Source organism: Malaclemys terrapin, chromosome 6 (assembly GCF_027887155.1).
Source record: "Malaclemys terrapin pileata isolate rMalTer1 chromosome 6, rMalTer1.hap1, whole genome shotgun sequence".
NCBI lineage: Eukaryota > Metazoa > Chordata > Testudines > Emydidae > Malaclemys > Malaclemys terrapin.
In genome coordinates this window covers 28771304-28787936 of record NC_071510.1, presented here as the reverse complement: position 1 = coordinate 28787936, position 16633 = coordinate 28771304, and the positions used below count along the sequence as shown (strand labels likewise).

At 42.7% G+C, this 16633-nt stretch overlaps 1 protein-coding gene across 2 annotated transcripts in view; it reads right to left on the bottom strand.

Annotated features, from left to right (window-relative positions):
* Positions 1 to 16633, bottom strand: part of CCDC171 (coiled-coil domain containing 171) — a 214721-nt gene that overhangs the window by 114172 nt on the left and 83916 nt on the right. For both annotated transcript variants that reach the window (XM_054032983.1, XM_054032984.1), the window contains exons 14-16: positions 14079 to 14279; positions 6450 to 6617; positions 4213 to 4401 (exon numbers count right to left, since the gene is read on the bottom strand). In XM_054032983.1, coding sequence (XP_053888958.1) covers positions 4213 to 4401; positions 6450 to 6617; positions 14079 to 14279 — 558 coding nt within the window. The remainder of the gene's footprint in view (positions 1 to 4212; positions 4402 to 6449; positions 6618 to 14078; positions 14280 to 16633) is intronic.

The following is a 16633-nucleotide window of genomic DNA, read 5'->3' as shown; positions in this document are numbered from 1 at the left end:
ATTCTGGAAATGACATGTCTGAGACAAGGGAGTACATTCCACATATTCATTAGGTTTCTCAAAACAGACATTTCCAAATGTATATTTTAATTTTAGATTGAAGGAATTTATTGGCAGACCCTGTTCAAGGTCAGAGGTGACCCTATGAACATCAAAATGGAGGACCTTACTCTTCCCACAAAAGCACTGGAAGTTACATTCATTTTAAATCCAGCTGCCAATGAGGAGCCTCAGGAATCCTCTAACACATCTACAGCCATCTCTGTTTACTAGAACTCTGTCACAAGGCCACTTTGAGAGGTTCTGCTCCACAGAAGAACACTGACCCTTCTTTAGGGTTGCCAGGTGTCCGGTTTTTTATTGGAACGCCTGGTTGAAAAGAGACCCTGGTGGGTCCAGTTAAAAATCCGGTCCACGGCACAGCGGGGCTAAGGCTGCCTGTTGTGGCTCCGTGCGGCTCCCGGAAGCAGTGGTATGTCCCTGCTCCAGCTCCTACACCTAGGGGCAACCAGGGGGCTCTGTGCGCGGTCCCATCCACAGGCGCCACCCCCACAGCTCCCATTGGCCAGGAACCATGGCCAATGAGAGCTGCGGGGGTGACGCCTGTGATGGGGCAGCGTGTAGAGCTGCCTGTCCACGCCTCTGCATAGGAGGCGCAGGGGGCACATGCTGCTGCTTCTGGGAGCTGCTTGAGGTAAGCATCACCCGGAGCCTGCACCCCTGACCCCCTCCAGCGCCCAACCCCCAATCCCCCTCCCACCCTCTGAACCCCTCGGTCCCAGCCCAGAGCACCCTCCTATACCCCAAGCCCCTCATCGCTGGCCCCTGCACCCCCCAGCCAGAACCCTCACCCTCTCCTGTACCCAACCCCCTTCCCCAACCTGGAGCCCCCTCCTACAACCTGAACTCCTAATTTCTGGCCCCACCCCAGAACCCGCATCCCCAGCCCAGAGCCCATACCCCTTCCCACACCGCAACCCCCTGCCTCAGCCTGGAGCCCCCTACCATACTCCGAACCCCTCGGCTCCACCTCCCAGCCCAGATCACCCTCCTGCACCCCAAACCCCTCATCCCTGGCCCCACCCCAGAGCCCTCACCCCCTCCCACACTCCAACCCCCTGCCCCAGCCCGGTGAAAATGAGCAAGTAAGTGAGGGTGGGGAAAGCGAGCACCAGAGGGAGAGGGGATGGAATGAGCACGGCTGGGGCCTCGGAGAAGGGGCGGGGCAGGGGCGGGGCTTTGGATGAGGGGTGGGGCAGGAGGCAAGACAAGGGTTTTCAGTTTTGTGTGAGAAGAAAGTTGGCAACCCTAACCTGCTTTCTGCTTATGTCATCTAATTAACTGAGAGCAACAGTTGTAGAGTATTATCTAGCGGCATCCAAAGACCCCAATTGGGATCAGGGGCCCAGAATGCTACAGGATGAGGACAGCAGCACTGCCAGGTGTCATTACAATACTGGCACGAATCTTCCAAATTGCACTGTTATATTTTAAAAAGCCAGTTATTGAAATTTTACATTGCACTTTGGAAGGCTTCCTGCACCAATGCAATACTAACCATCCAAACGTCTCAAAGTAGCATTACTCATGTTGCTATACAGCCACAGCTGTCAATTAATCTGATGACCTCATCAAAAGATTTCCAAGGTGTACCTTTGTGCAGAGACAGTTCGCAATGTTATATACTAATACTGATGACTGCCTGCAAAATTAAACACAGCTTGTAAGTCCCTTATTTAAACTTTTAAACAATCTTCAGCAGTGAATGTCTGGAAGGAAGCAGGGTGAATATCAAATGAGCTTAATAATAATTTCCTATCTCAAAGCGGTCTTGCAAGGCTTAATTCATTAAAGTTTGTAAGGCACTTTAAGATCCTGGGGTGGAAGACACTATACAAGTGTAAAATATTATAATATTTTTCTGCTGGTGTTAGCAGTATTCTCATTTTGTGCCATTACTACTTAACAGTGTTTATTTCTTTACTTGAAAAAATAAATCAAAACAGTCATTTTTCTCCATGCGAAAGAAAATGTTAAGAGTCTAGCATTCATCACTGAGATACACAGTAGAATATATATATAAAATCATATTTAAAAAGGCCTGATTCCCAAACATGTTGGGTCAAATTCAGGTCCAGCACCAATTTCCCTAAAAATGCAAAAGCAATGGTGCAAAAACAGGGCTAAGAGCAACCCCGCAATGTCAATGTCCAAGGATACAATCATGGAGAACCCTGAGGAGTGTAGACCATGGCCTGGTTCTCTGCTGCCTTGCATCTTGTAGTCATTTATATCTGCACAAAGTGTGTGTAAAATAAGCAACCATTCTGCTATGATAGAGATTTAAACCCACTCCAGACAGGTGTGACTACACAGAATGGAGTAGAAGGAAAAACAGGCACCCTGTGCTCAGGAACAAGAATTCACACCCTGCATTTACCTCTTGTCCTGCTCATTCATAAATAGGGCCCTACCAAATTCACAATCCATTTTGGTCAATTTCACAGTCATAGGATTTTAAAAGTAGTAAATTTCTTATTTCAGCTATTTAAACCTGAAATTTCAGAGTGTTGTAATTGTAGGGGTCCTGACCCACAGAAGGAGTGGCAGGGGGGAGGGGGTTTGAAGGTTATTGTGAAGGGGTTGTGATACTGCTACCCTTACTTCTGCGCTGCTGGTGGTGGCGCTGCCTTCAGAGCTGGGCAGCTGGGGAGCGGCGGCTGCTGGCTGGGAGCCCAGCTCTGAAGGCAGAGCCACCGCCAGCAGCAGCACAGAAGAAAGGATGACATGGTATGGTATTGCCACCCTTTCTTCTGTGCTGCTGCCTGCAGAGCTGGGCCCTGAGTCAGCAACCGCCACTCTCCGGCCACCCAGCTCTGAAGGCAGCAGTGTAGAAGTAATGGCAACATGGTATGGTATTGCTACCCTTACTTCTGTGCTGCTGCTGGTGGGGCGCTGCCTTTAGAGCTGGGTGCCTGGCCAACAGCTGCTGCTCTCCAGCCACCCATCTCTAAAGGCAGCGTAGAAGTAAGGGTGGCAATACCACAACCCCCCCTAAAATAACCTTGCGACCCTCCTGCAACTCCCTTTGGGTCAGGACTCCCAATTTGAGAAACCCTGGGCTTCCCCATGAAATCTGTGTAGTGCAGGGTAAAAGCACACAAAAGACCAGATTCCACAGGGGAGACCAGATTTTATGGTCTGCGACGCGTTTTTCATTGCAATGAATTTGGTAGGGTCCTGTTCATAAATTGAAGAGGTCATCCTGAATTTGGCAGAACACAGCATTTCCCAAACTTTTGAAAGCTGAACTCCCTCTAAGAAAAGTTCAATTAATCAGGTCTCCTTTCAATCATACAACATCAGCAGGACAGTTGAGAGCAGGGAGACAGGGACTGCATTGGCACTGAGATATAGGGATCTCTACCTATAAGTAATTGAATTGAGTCCCATCCAAGTTGGTAAAGAAAAGGGCGGGGGGAAACTAACACTTCAGTCGCAATACAGAAGAAAAAAGCTAAAAGAGCAAAGAACCATCTTCTCAACATGAAGTGGACCATCCTGGTGAGGGTTGAGGCACACTGGCAGGTCAGCATGTGTAGCTTTTATTTGCCCAGAGAGAACTTGAGTTTCCAGAGCTGGCAGTCTACAACCTTTCATAAAAACACTAAACTTCAAGTACAGTGAATATAACTCAAGTCACAGTTATTGGTTTCACTGTAGTGTCTGAAACAAAGGGGACTATTACACTGTTTAACATTGTTACCGTTACTACTAATTTGCTCTTGGGTTCAGAATTTATATACTTAATTTCATTCCACAGTGAATTCAAATCACTGTTATTCTACAAACTCTCAGAAAGTGGGGGGAGGGGGGATCATATTGGAAAAAAACAACTGTGGCTCTATGTAATTCAACAAAAAAATCTATTTTTTCACCGTATAGCTTTAACCTCTTCCAAAAAAAAAAAAAGGGGGAAATCCAACTGCAGGATCTAATTAAGCAATGCATTTCAGGAATGTTTTACCAGAAAGTCATTCATTTCCTAAAGTAAGTAAAAGTTAATAGTAAAAGAATACTTAATATAAAAAAATATATATCAAATTCCTAAGCAACTTTAAACTGGTTTGGAACTCGAAATACTGAAATAATATACTAAATATTTAAAGAAAAAATTTAGACGTTTAGAGCTTTCTGGAACAAGTACAGTACCTGTGCCCTTGCATGAACTTCCCCAAGGAGTCCAGAGTACTGCTGCTCCAACTCCTTTTTCTGTTTCTGCCAACAGCTTTCCTGTGCTTTCATCTGCTCAGCCACTTTGTTAAAAGTGTCTTCCTGGGTCTGTTGAAGTTCCCTCATGGTATCAGACTTGTTCTTGCAAATATATTCTAGATGAGATATCTGCATCATAGGAATTTTAAAAAAGATTTATTAAACAAAAATGCTCCTTTGTGTTTTATTTTAAATCCTACTTAAATGAGAGATTCTTTTGGCAGAAGACCTTGATTGCATTTTCTTCAGACAGCACAGAAGTAAAAAGTCATAGATCTCCTACTTCATATCTGTCTTTAAACCCCACTTCTTCCAAAAAATCCAACCTATGGTGATCTCATCAATGTTGTCATCTCTATACACTCCTGTAGCTGAACAGATGCCCAGGTTTCATTTGGGTCTGTGTCAGAATTCTTCTGGACAGGAACCTTATCTTATTTGTTTTGAAATGTGCAGAGAACATTTATGGTGCTATATAATTAATAATCCTAGCACAATATATCATACAGCAAGTTAAGTGATAATGAAAAGCAGAGGTTGCATTTTTATGTAATATTTTATTTGAAAACCAAAGCATTACTTGTATTTTCTGAGTATTAAAACAATTTAAGAGATCTTTACTGTACACTTGATGCCTCTTTTCACAGGCAAGCTTGTTAATTTTATGATGCATTTCAATGAGCAGATTAAGGGGTATAACTTAGCGATCAATGCTTTAGCCATGCAACTTCTATTAAAGCTAAATGGAACTGTGTTTTCATTTAAGAATGTATCTCAAATAGGCATGCCTGCATTTTTCAGTACTGAATCTAAACATATGGTCAATAGTATTTTTTATTCATTGTACAGAACTGCAGGTGAAAAATCTCTGTTAAGAGATGAGCAGTTATAATGCAGCAGACAACACAGACTGTTAAATTCTAAGAAGCTGATGTGCCTGAAATATTACTGAAAACCTTGCTGACCCATCTCAGCTACTGTACAGACACTCCCCGACTTATGCATAACTCGAATTTTGTGAGAGTCGGAAACATATACCCGACAATTACGCAAACAAATTTTTTAAAAAACAACCTCCTATTTCTAGCTTAGGGAACTTTTCCGTAAGTGCGGATTTGTGTAAGTTGGGTTTGCGTAACCCGGGGGGCGTCTGTACTTAAAAACTACCAGTAATTTTGTTGTTGTTCTCTTTCCTCTGAAAGGACAACGGAGGTATTTCCTCCACGTCTAATCTGCATGATCCACATCTTTGTCTAACCAAACCCTGTTAATGTTTTCCATTGACTGCTGGGATATTTACTAATAGTGGCGGAGTCAAAATGATTAACTGTAAGCAACCCTGTTCTTGAACTTGAGCCAAGAGAGTGTACATAACTCCAACACATGAGAAACTCATGAAAGTTTTCCCCTTCTTGTCCCTCAAGAGCAAATGTCAGCATAGCCAAGATCTGGAATCTTTCTTCGAGACCACAGAAACATAGTGCTGACCTGATCAGTGGAGCCAGAACATGAATGGAAATCCTTAGGAGCAGCATATGTTAGTCTGCTGAGCCAGTTTAATTTATTGTAACAAAATAGATTTCTGAAAAAAAATTTTTTTTTAAACAGACTTAGCCTTATGAAATCTCCCATAAAAGTATTCTGCGTCCCCCCCAAAACAATTTTTTTTATAGTTTTCAAATTCATAATGTTGGTTCTAAATGAATTATATTTCAGACTATAAATGCCATAACCAAATAGTTACATTTTTTAAAAACAGGACTTTGATTCACAAGCAAATGGTTTTAAGATGATGCTACTGTATTTTGTTTCTCTTTTATGCTAAGATAAAGAGTTGGTTTATTAGTATAAATGACTAAGTTCTTTGAATTGCTTCATCAGTAAGATTAATTTATTTTCTTTTAATTAGGTCCCTGTGGCTAATACTGGCTAGTAGTATTAGCATGTCCTGCACAGAAAGTGGAGCTTAGAGACTTCATACAGACTTCAGTCACATTTACATGCCCACAGCAATGGCATCAAACTGAGTTGTAGACAAGCCATAATTACTGGTATTGAATTATTAACATCCAAATTCTTTTTGAAATAAGATGAATGTCAGTCCCTTTTAATGATACTGTGATGTGGACAAATGTCACTGAATTTAATAGAGGTATCTGGCGCCTGAGGACAGTTACCTTCTCATTAGCCCTGCTGAGGTCTAAGATCAGGGCATCAACATTCTCCTGCAAGATTGCACAAAGCTCAGGCCAGGAGAATTTATCCAGGATGCCTTCTGGTTGTTTTATAAGCACACAGCCTGCTACCAAATGCTGATATAAAGTATGGAGGAAGGTTAGCTTCTCCTGTGAGACACAAAAAGAAAAAATAACTGTTGTATATAAATATTAGACTAGCTCTAGACTCTAATATTAGACTCTATAGAGATAGATCATGCACACAAGTCTTGTGTTTTCTGTACACATCTGAAAAGACAGAATTACTCATATTCTGAAATTCTATTTCAATTTCAATAGAACCATTCTTAATATGTGTCCAAATGCATTAACAAAATCAGAAGAGAAAAAGATTTTGTAAACTGAGTTTAACTAGTTATAATGTATAAATACATATTGCCCTACAATCCTCATGATAGTAAATACCATGACCTGTAATAAATATTTGCAGAATTGATTCCTTCATTTCTTTAACTAAGTATATGAAATTATTGTGTCATTTTACAGGTAGCTAATGTTTAAAATCTCTCTCCACCACCACATACACTTATTCCACTGGATTGAAGTTCTGTACAAATTATACCTGCTTCCAGTATATAGCATAACATAACATGTACAGTATATAGTAACAAAAAAAGTTAATTAGCATGGCAGCAAAAAAATTGATTATACAAACACCAAATTAGATTATTTTTAAAACAGAAGCACATTTTTAAAATAATTTGATTTGATGTTTGTTCTTTACATGGATTATATGTGAACACCTAACTGTACAAAACAGGTTTTTATGAGCATCAGTTAAACTCTACAAGCCTGATCCTGATCTCATTTACATTGGATTTTACACTATAGCATACTGAATTGACTTCAGTAGTGTTAGTACTTATTCACACCAGAGAGATCAGAATCTGTTTGTGCATCTATTTAGTCCATCTATGAAGTCTAGCAATTTAAAATTAAGACAAATCAAAGATGGTTCCAACACCACAAATAGGGCTCTGATCCAAAGCCCATTTAACCAATGGAACAATGCCCACTGAAAGCAATGGGTATTGGATCAGGTACTAAGTCAAGAAATCATGAGACTTCATAAAGGTATTAAGGACTCTCCCCCCAACCCCACTTCCAGTGCAACTGCAATTACTACTGTGTCTTTTCCAACTACATTTGGGTACATTTTGTTGTTTGTAATTCATAAAATTTTTAAGCAATAAAACATTCTATAAAATGTTACAATCTAATCTTCTACTTCCCTGGGAATAGTTTAACCATGTCACCATTGTTTCCTTTTTGTTTGGGCTGTGATAAACCAAGCATGATAATCAGCCCTTTGGTGAGAAAAAGAAATCCCAAGTCCCAGAATCAACTCACACATGTTGATCTCAACCACAAGTAGACATGCTGACTTTACAATACAGTCAGGCTTCCTTTCCTTTAATCACTATCTGATGTGTAGAACAATTCCAACTGCTTCATGTGGACACAATTTAAATCCCAGACTGTAAGAAGGGTGGAAAGAATGTTTCCTTTTTACTCAGTTTGGCATTTGTGACCATATTTGCTGGAGTAATGAGCTCAATATGCAGAACAATGAGATAAAGAATATGATTGATATAGCTAATGCAGAACTATTTTATGTGGAGAAAATTAAAAGGAAGCAATTATTAAGATCAGTAAACAACCATATGAGGAAATCTGGTTTTGAAGTAAAGCTTCATGAAGCAATTACCACATATAGCATACCACAATCAGCTAATACACAAAGAAAAAACAGGTATTAACCTGTTCTGTAACTGTTGTTCTTCGAGATGGAATGGACATGTCCATTCCACTTCAGATCTGTGCGTGCCCAGTGAACCAGAATCAGAGATTTTTCCCTTAGTGATACCTATTGGGGCAGCACATGAGCCCTTAGGACTTTCATGCTGCTGCATGATGGTAAAAAAGGGGCGAGGCCACCCCCAACCCTTCTTAATTCCATCTGCCTGCATAGAAATTCCAATAAAGAGGGAAAGGAGGGTGGGTCGCAGAATGGATGTGTGCAACACATCTCAAAGAACAACAGTTACAGAAGAGATTAATAACGTTTTTTCTTCAACTGATTGCACATGTCTATTCCATGTCATGTGACTCAAAAGCAGTTCAAATTGGAGGTGAGTTTCAGAACAAGGATTTAAGAACTACTAGTCCACTGTGACAGGGTGCTGGGCAAAGGTTTGCTGATTCAGCCCTCTGTCACCCAGCTCCTATTTAGGGAATAAATTAGAACTGGCTAGAGGTAACCTGGCCCTAATTGGGGAAGCAGAAACAGCTTCCGCCTAATTAGCCTGAGGCTGTATAACGAAGGAGAGGGGAGAGCAGAAAGAATGTGAAAAGGCAGGGAGTGGAAGCAGGGAGGTAGCTCTTCCCTCCCTCCCGCCTGCAGACAGTGAAGGGACAACTGTACATGGTGAAACGGTGGTGGGAACAAGTCTGTGAATAAACTACACCAGTGGTTGCTAATCCCAAGGTCTCAGAGTGACTTTGTGGACCAAGCAGAGGCAGGAGGGACTTGCTGCACTCTGCTAAATGTGGGGGCTTATCCAGGATCCTGTGCCAGAGCAAGTGTTTGGCGGCCTGGAGATGGAGGAGACCCTGCAATGGCTGGTCAAGCAGCAGGAGGAGGTGCAGAAGGCAATGCAGAGTTTTCATCAAGCTCACCAGCTGGAGAGACAGGCCTTGCTCACCTGGCAGGCAGAGCAGCAGAAAAGCCTGCAGGATTTCATTCGCGAACAGGCCGGCATTCAACAACAGCTCCTGCAGAAAGTGTTCCACAGGAGGGGATGGCATTTGGGCGCCGGGCTTAGGATTGTGTAAAATGGGCCCAACAGATGACCCCGATGCCTTCCTAAGCACATCTTAGCGGGTAGCCACTGGGGCTGGATAGGACAGGGTAACCTTGGCTCTGCGATTAGCTCCCTACCTAGCCAGTGAAGTCTAAGCAGCCTACATGGCCCTAAGTTAAAAGCAGGCCAGGAATTATGAGGCAGTAAAGGCAGCTGTCCTGTATTGGGTGAGGCTGTCTGCAGAGAAGTACCACCAGAAGTTCTGGTCAGCGAGGTGGATGGGCGGGGGGGGTTGCAGCTTCAGGCATTTGCCCAAAAGTTAATGGACTGGGCCACCCACTGGCAGAGGCCGGATGCCCAGACAGTGGGGGAGATTATGGACACACTTGTCCTAAAGCAGTTTTTACAGAATCTCCCTGAGAACATAAAGGTGTGGATGAGGAGGTACCAACAGATTACAGTTGAGTCAGCTATAAAGCTTACGGGTATGCAGAGGTGGACTTCCCCAGGAAAGAGGAATGGCCGAGCAGGGACATGGAGAAGGCCTAGGGAAACCCCGCCTGGGAAGGGCCAGGAGGAGAACAAAGGGGAGGACACCCAAGGGGCTCCCACTGGGTCCAGACCAGTTGTCTGCTGGCAGTGTGGATGACCGGGACACAAGAAGGGGGACTGCCCGCACAGGATTGTGAGGTGGAATAGAAGGGTAGGTACACAGCAGTTTATCAGTCAGAGAGCCCTGCCTGTGACCTGCCCTGGAACAAAAGAATTGGCACTTTCTGTTGCGACGAGCAGCAAACAGGTCTCTGTGAGGGACCCCTCCACATGCATCTGAAAAACGAACCTGACGATATCCAACCTGAGAGACAACTTGTGATCTCTGATGAATGACCTGCTCAGGTGATCTGCCAGACTGTTCTGAATACCAGGAAGATGGGAGGCTTAGAGATGTATTGCACTGGTGATACAAAACTCCCCAAGATACATTGCCTCTTGACAGAAATGGTCTGATCTGGCCCCTCCCTGTCGCACAGTACATCGCCAGTATTGTCCAGGAGGTCTTGGGGCTCTCCCTTGACATAAGGGAGAAAAGCCCAACAGACCAGATGAATAGCCCACAATTCCCACATGTTTATGTGGTCAGCCAAATCTTGATGAGACCACAGACCTTGAGTTTGTAAGTTTCCTAAGTGAGCTCCCCAGCTTACAGAAGAAGCATCTGTAACCACAGTCAATGTGGGTAAGGGAAGGACCTATCCACCAGACCAATGAGGCTTGTACTCCTGCAGGTACTCAAATCAGCATGTCCAACGGGTGATGAGCCAGAGAGTACACTGACTTTCATCAGCTCTGCAGCTTTCTGAGACAACGTCTGGCATGCTGAAACACATACATGCAGATGGCCATGTGTCCCAGTAGTCTGAGGCAGTTTCTTACTGTTGTGACTGTATGGACTTAGAGATCTGAGGAAAAAAGTTATTATTGTGTGGAAATGGCTTGAGGTAAGAACATCCAGGCTACTGTAGAATCCAGGACTGCTCTGAACTGGGAAGTAGACGGACTTGTCCTCATTGATCAACAGACTCAGAACACTGAAGAGGGATTGGATCCTGTATAGACTGGAGCTTGGATCAATCTCTTGCCAGCAAGTTGTTCAAGTAAGGAAATACTTGCATCCCTGCTTTCTTTAAGAATGAAGCCACCACTACCATGCATTTTGTAAATATTCATGGGGCAGCAGCCAGGCCTAAGGGCAGGACCATAAACTGGTAATGGGTGTTGTTGACCAGAAGTCTTCGAAGTCTCCTCTGGCTTTAATGGATAGCCACATGGAAACGCATCCTTCAAATTGAGAGCAGTGTACCAGTTGTCAGGATCCAGGGTGATGATGGAGGTTAGGTTGACCATGAAAAAAAATTTGTTTGTATATATTTGTTTAAATTTTGCAAGTCTAGGATAATTCTGAGACCTCCTTTTGCCTTTTGAATCAGGAAGTACACCTCTACCCAGATATAACGCGACCCGCCGTGGCTGCGCACTCCGGTGGATCAAAGCAAATTTGATATAACACGGTTTCACCTATAACGCGGTAAGATTTTTTGGCTCCTGAGGACAGCGTTATATCGGGGTTGAGGTGTAATGTGAACAGAAACCTTTCCCTTCATGGAAAGGGGGAACCTCTTCCATAGCTCCCAAATCAAGGAGAGACTGGACCTCCTGGAGGAGGACAGCCTCGTGAGAGGGTCCCTGAGATGGATAGGGAAGGGGGATGGGAGGGAGAGTTGGAAATAAACTGCAGTGTGTATCTCTGATCCCAAGTACTTAGAACCCATCTATCCATAATAATATGGGTCCAAGCACATATGGAAGTGGGATAATCTTTGAGGGGGGAGAAACTGGCACAATGATCTGCTTGGAGATTTCCAGACTGTCTCAAAGAACCTGCAGTGGAAGAAAACGGAGATGGTGGGCATCTCCTCCTCTGGTTCCCCCCCCCCCCCCCCACTTTTCCGGAGTGGTCAGGCTGTTTAGGCAGGACAAGCAGGTACCTCTAGAAAGACTGAGGATAGAATTTGCTTTCTTTGAGGGAAAGGAGTGTAAATCCTAGAGACTGGAGCTTATCATCTGTCTTCTATGAGAACAGGGTAGGACCTTCAAAGGGGAGATGCTGGATAGTCTGCTGAACCTCCTGCGGGAGCACAGACAATTGAAACCATGAACATTTGCACATGGTTACTGTAGATGCCATGCTCTGGCTGCTGAATCTGCCCCATCAAGGCAGCTTGCAGAGAGGTCCTAGCCACCAGTTTTCCCTCTTCTAAAATAACCTAGAATTCCTGCCTGGCATCATCTGACAATTTGTCTCAGAACTTCATTACATTGTCCCAGAAGGAGAAGTTGTATCTGGCCAGTAAGGCTTGCTAGTTAGCATTAAAAAACTGTAGGCCAGCTGTGGAATAAATCTTTCTACCGAAAAGGTCTAGTCTCTTTGCATCTTTGTCCTTTGGATAGAAGGCCATTCCTGATGCACTCTTTCATTCACTGCCAAGACAACTAAGGAGCCTGGAGAAGGTTGGGTGTAAAAATGTTCATAGCTTGAGAAGGGATATAGTACCTTCTCTCTGTCCTCTTAGCTGTCTGAGGCAGAGAGGATGGCATTTGCCACAAAATATTTTGTAGATTTTAGATTGACTGTTTATAGGTAGAGCCAACCCTGTATGTCCACCCGCCTATGGGAACTCTCCTGAATATCGAGGCAGCTACTCTCGTTAGTAACCCCTGGTAGTGATCCTGAACAGGTGAAGAAACCTCAGACACTTCTAGAGAATCCAGCAACAAGAGGAAGAACAGGTCCCATGGTGCTATATATAATTCCAGTGTTTTCCATATCAAGATATTTCCATGATGCTGCTGTTATTGCATCAAAGGGGTCAGAACTGCAGTGGGGGTAGACAATCCTCAATGATTGAGAGCTGACAATTCTTGATGAGAAGAAATCAGTATCAGGGAGTACCTCTTTTCAGATGATACTCTATCTCCCAGTGGCTTATTAGTGGACAGTACAGGGAACCTCAAACTTCTAGAGGAACTTGGCTTCTTTGGGGAATGCTATTCTTCTGATGCTCTGTGCTTCTTCTTCAGCACCAGAGAAGGGGAATGGTGCCTACTATAAGATGCAATGTCCAGAAGGGCACTCCTAACTGAAGTAGAAGTACTCAGGGCCTGCCCCAAGAGGAAAGGTTCAGAAGGTAGATGCAGGTGGCCTCCATACGGAGGTAATGCAGTCTCATCTCTGTCCTTTTTTGTCTGGGATCTGAAGTCCTGCAGATCTTGCAGTGATCTCAAATGTGACCCTCTCTGAGGCACCTTAGGTACCTGAAATGAGAGTCACTCACTAGCACAGATTTTTTGAAGCTGCACAAGACTTATAGCTCAGAGACTGAAAAATATCCTGGTACCAGTTCCTTTTGTATACTAGGAATCAGATGCTCAAAGTTGTAATAGAAAATAAAGAAAACGTACACTTACAAGTACTACTATTTGCAGGAGAAAGATAAAAATCCATGAAGTGGGAGAAACCTCGGACTGCAACCTGACACACTCCAACTACCGATCATGGGTGATAAGAAGAAATTAAGGGAGGGACTAAGCAGCTCCCCTTTATACCCTTGTGCAGTGGTGCAAGGATGTATGTGCTTCCCTAAAGAGTACTGCTAAGAGAAAGTCTCCGGCCCTGGTGCACTGGGCACACACATACCTGAAATGGAATGGACAGGTGCAATCACTCCAAAGAAGCACAGGAAACACTAGTTTGGTAGTGGGTGAGCAAAATGACCTATTTTTGGAGGGGGGAGGGGTTGCTATTTGAATCAGTAATTAACACCAAGAGATTCTAAATACAAAGTGTACATATTTACTTTCAACTAAGTAACAAAAAACAAAAACAAACAAAAAAACAGTACCAAGGCATGATTCTTTAAATGAATGCATTTGCCCTAAACAATAACTGCTAAGAGACAGATATTTTAAAATGTAAATGCCCAGAAGGGTTAAACTGTTAACTCATTTTATAAAAATGGAATGAAAGAGAATTAAGACACTTGAAAATTTTGTAGATGGTAAATACACATTTCAAAATACATATCTTAAAATCATATTTTGCAGATAAATCTGTTAAGACATAAAGCAACCATCTGATGTATGTAAATGTACAAAGCTAAGATTAAATAAAGGCTCTTTTTGACAGTCATCTCGTCTATGGTAATACCTCAGTATCCTTCTGGTAAGCCCTGGTAAGCTTCTGGATTTCATTTTCTGATTCTGTGGCACGGACTTTCTCTTTCTCCCAGCAGTGAAGTACGTTCTGCAGTTCCATTTTTAAAGTGCCTATTAAAGCCTCTCTGTCTGCACACTTAGTGCGTAGATGATTTAACTCTTCATTGGCATCAGCCAGATTATCCTGAGCTTCCTACAGAATAGACACACAAACTGAAAGTTGGCAACAGTTTTACACCATACAGCATTACCTTGGCCAATGTTCAGTATCCTTGGAAGCAAAGATAGGATGTTTTGAAAATATCTCTCTAAAATAATCCATCTGCTTACTTCTAATGATAGACTGAAATTAAAATTTGACACTGTTTTCCTCTGGGAATAGTGTAGAGCAAAAGGACAAGTCCTACAGGATTATTTCCTTTTCTCCCTTTTTAATCCATCTCCACGGTCAAAGTCTTCATAATACAACTGCCTTCCTTTTGGGGCTGGGTTTGTCTCCTTACAGAGAGAGTATACAGTGTTCCTTCAGTTGAAAATCTAACAATATAAAGAGACAGCCTCCTATAGATATAAGGAACTGGGTGGCCCTGATAAAAGGATACAGTATTTTTCTTCTGTAAATCATTGGTTCCAATGCAGTCCAGATTGGTAGCAACCAAGGACTGTTAACATCTTGTTTCATATTTAGTGGTCAATGTGAAATCAGAAATTGTACCAGTTGGTACAAATGTACCAACCAGCACTAAACCTCAGACGACTTTTACAGCAAGAGGTAGTCTGCTAGGCGAGAATAGACACACATGCTCTACCTCTTCTGTGAGCAGAGAACTTCTACTTCCAGGGCTGGTAATCTGACACCTTTCATGACCACCAAGTTTATACGACCAAATCAACTTAATACTGAATATTGAAAGCATTTAGTTGAAATGTTTGCCTATAGATTTTTAGATCATAAAATCACTTTTGTCTAATTGTGAAGTATACTATCAGTTGTTTACTAAGGTACTCATCACAACTGTACTTTCATATAATTTCTTAATAAAAATATTCAAATCCAAGAATAGGGCAACTTTCTTTAAGCAAGCTCTACCATGAAGAAATACTAGGCCAGGTTCTGTGCTGAGTTACACATTAAATTGAGTTTCTACAGATTTACACCAGCGTAACTCTGCTCAGAAACTGGTTCACTATCTCAAAAAGAGTGCCTATTAGAAAAAAAAATAGTTGGTAGAATAGGTCTCATATAGAGTAGACATTTGCATTATAAAAAAATCTGCAAAATCTTTAGGATGCTTTAAAAAAATGCATTGTGGCTGAAGCAAAAGTCTAGGAGGCAGAAATCAGGGCTCTATTGTCAGGTCTGCCACCAATTTCCTGTGTATTCCAGGGCAAGTCATTTGGGCCCAGATACTCTAGGGTGCTGAGCAGTCTCAACTTCTAATGACTTCAAGGGGAGAAGTTGGTACTCAACACCTCACAGAATCTTATTGTTCATTAGTATCTTCTTCTACTCAAATCAGAAAAGTAGCACTTTACTTCACAGGGGTGTTCTGAATCTAAATTAATTAACGTTAGACAAGTTCAGTTCATAAAATGGAAGGCCACTGTGTTACTACCAATGAATGCTAACACAGTCTCTCAGTAATAAATTGAAACAATGAAACAGTGCATCTCCAGTAAAAGAATTTGAGAAACTTTGGGAGTGGCCACACTCAAACTTGGCAGTAATACAAAACGCTGCCAGCTGGAAGACAGAGGGTATGTCTACACCCAGCCGCTAATTCGGCGGCTGGCAATCGAAGTTCTGGGTTCGACTTATCGCGTCTTGTCTGGACGCGATAAGTCGAACCAGGAAGTGCTCGCCGTCGACTGCAGTACTCCAGCTAGACGAGAGGAGTACCGCGGAGTCGACAGGGGGAGCCTGCCTGCCGCGTGTGGACCGAGGTAAGTTCGAACTAAGGTACTTCGAACTTCAGCTACGTTATTCACGTAGCTGAGGTTGCGTACCTTAGTTCGATTTGGGGGTTTAGTGTAGACCAAGCCAGAGTTTAACAGTGACCTCAGGACTTTCCTTGGTCCCTTGGTCACTGATGTACCCAGACATAACACATTACAAAAGAAAGACAAAAACAAATTCTAATTTGAAAAAGGCTATAAAATCAGAACTCCAGATATCCATGAGAAGTGCTTGGCTTAGAGATCAGCAATTTCTTATTAGCAGTAATTTAGGCCTATAGATCTCTCCAAATGTCAGGATTATCTAATATTTGGTTGGATTATACACAACATTTGGCCATAATATCCATAATAATTTCACTGTTATCTGTCTTCACTGTAAATTTTGCACATTTCAAGCCATGACTTCAAACTTTACAGTTCTGTAACTGAAACCTTCCAAATGCTTTCAGATGAGATCCATATACATAATCTAAATGTATGTGATCAAGTTTCCCAGAGGTGCAGCCACTGAGATGAACAGAGGTCCATCCTCAGCTTTCTACTGATCTGTTTATATCCCCCCTCAGTAAGGTTGTGGAATTAATGCAT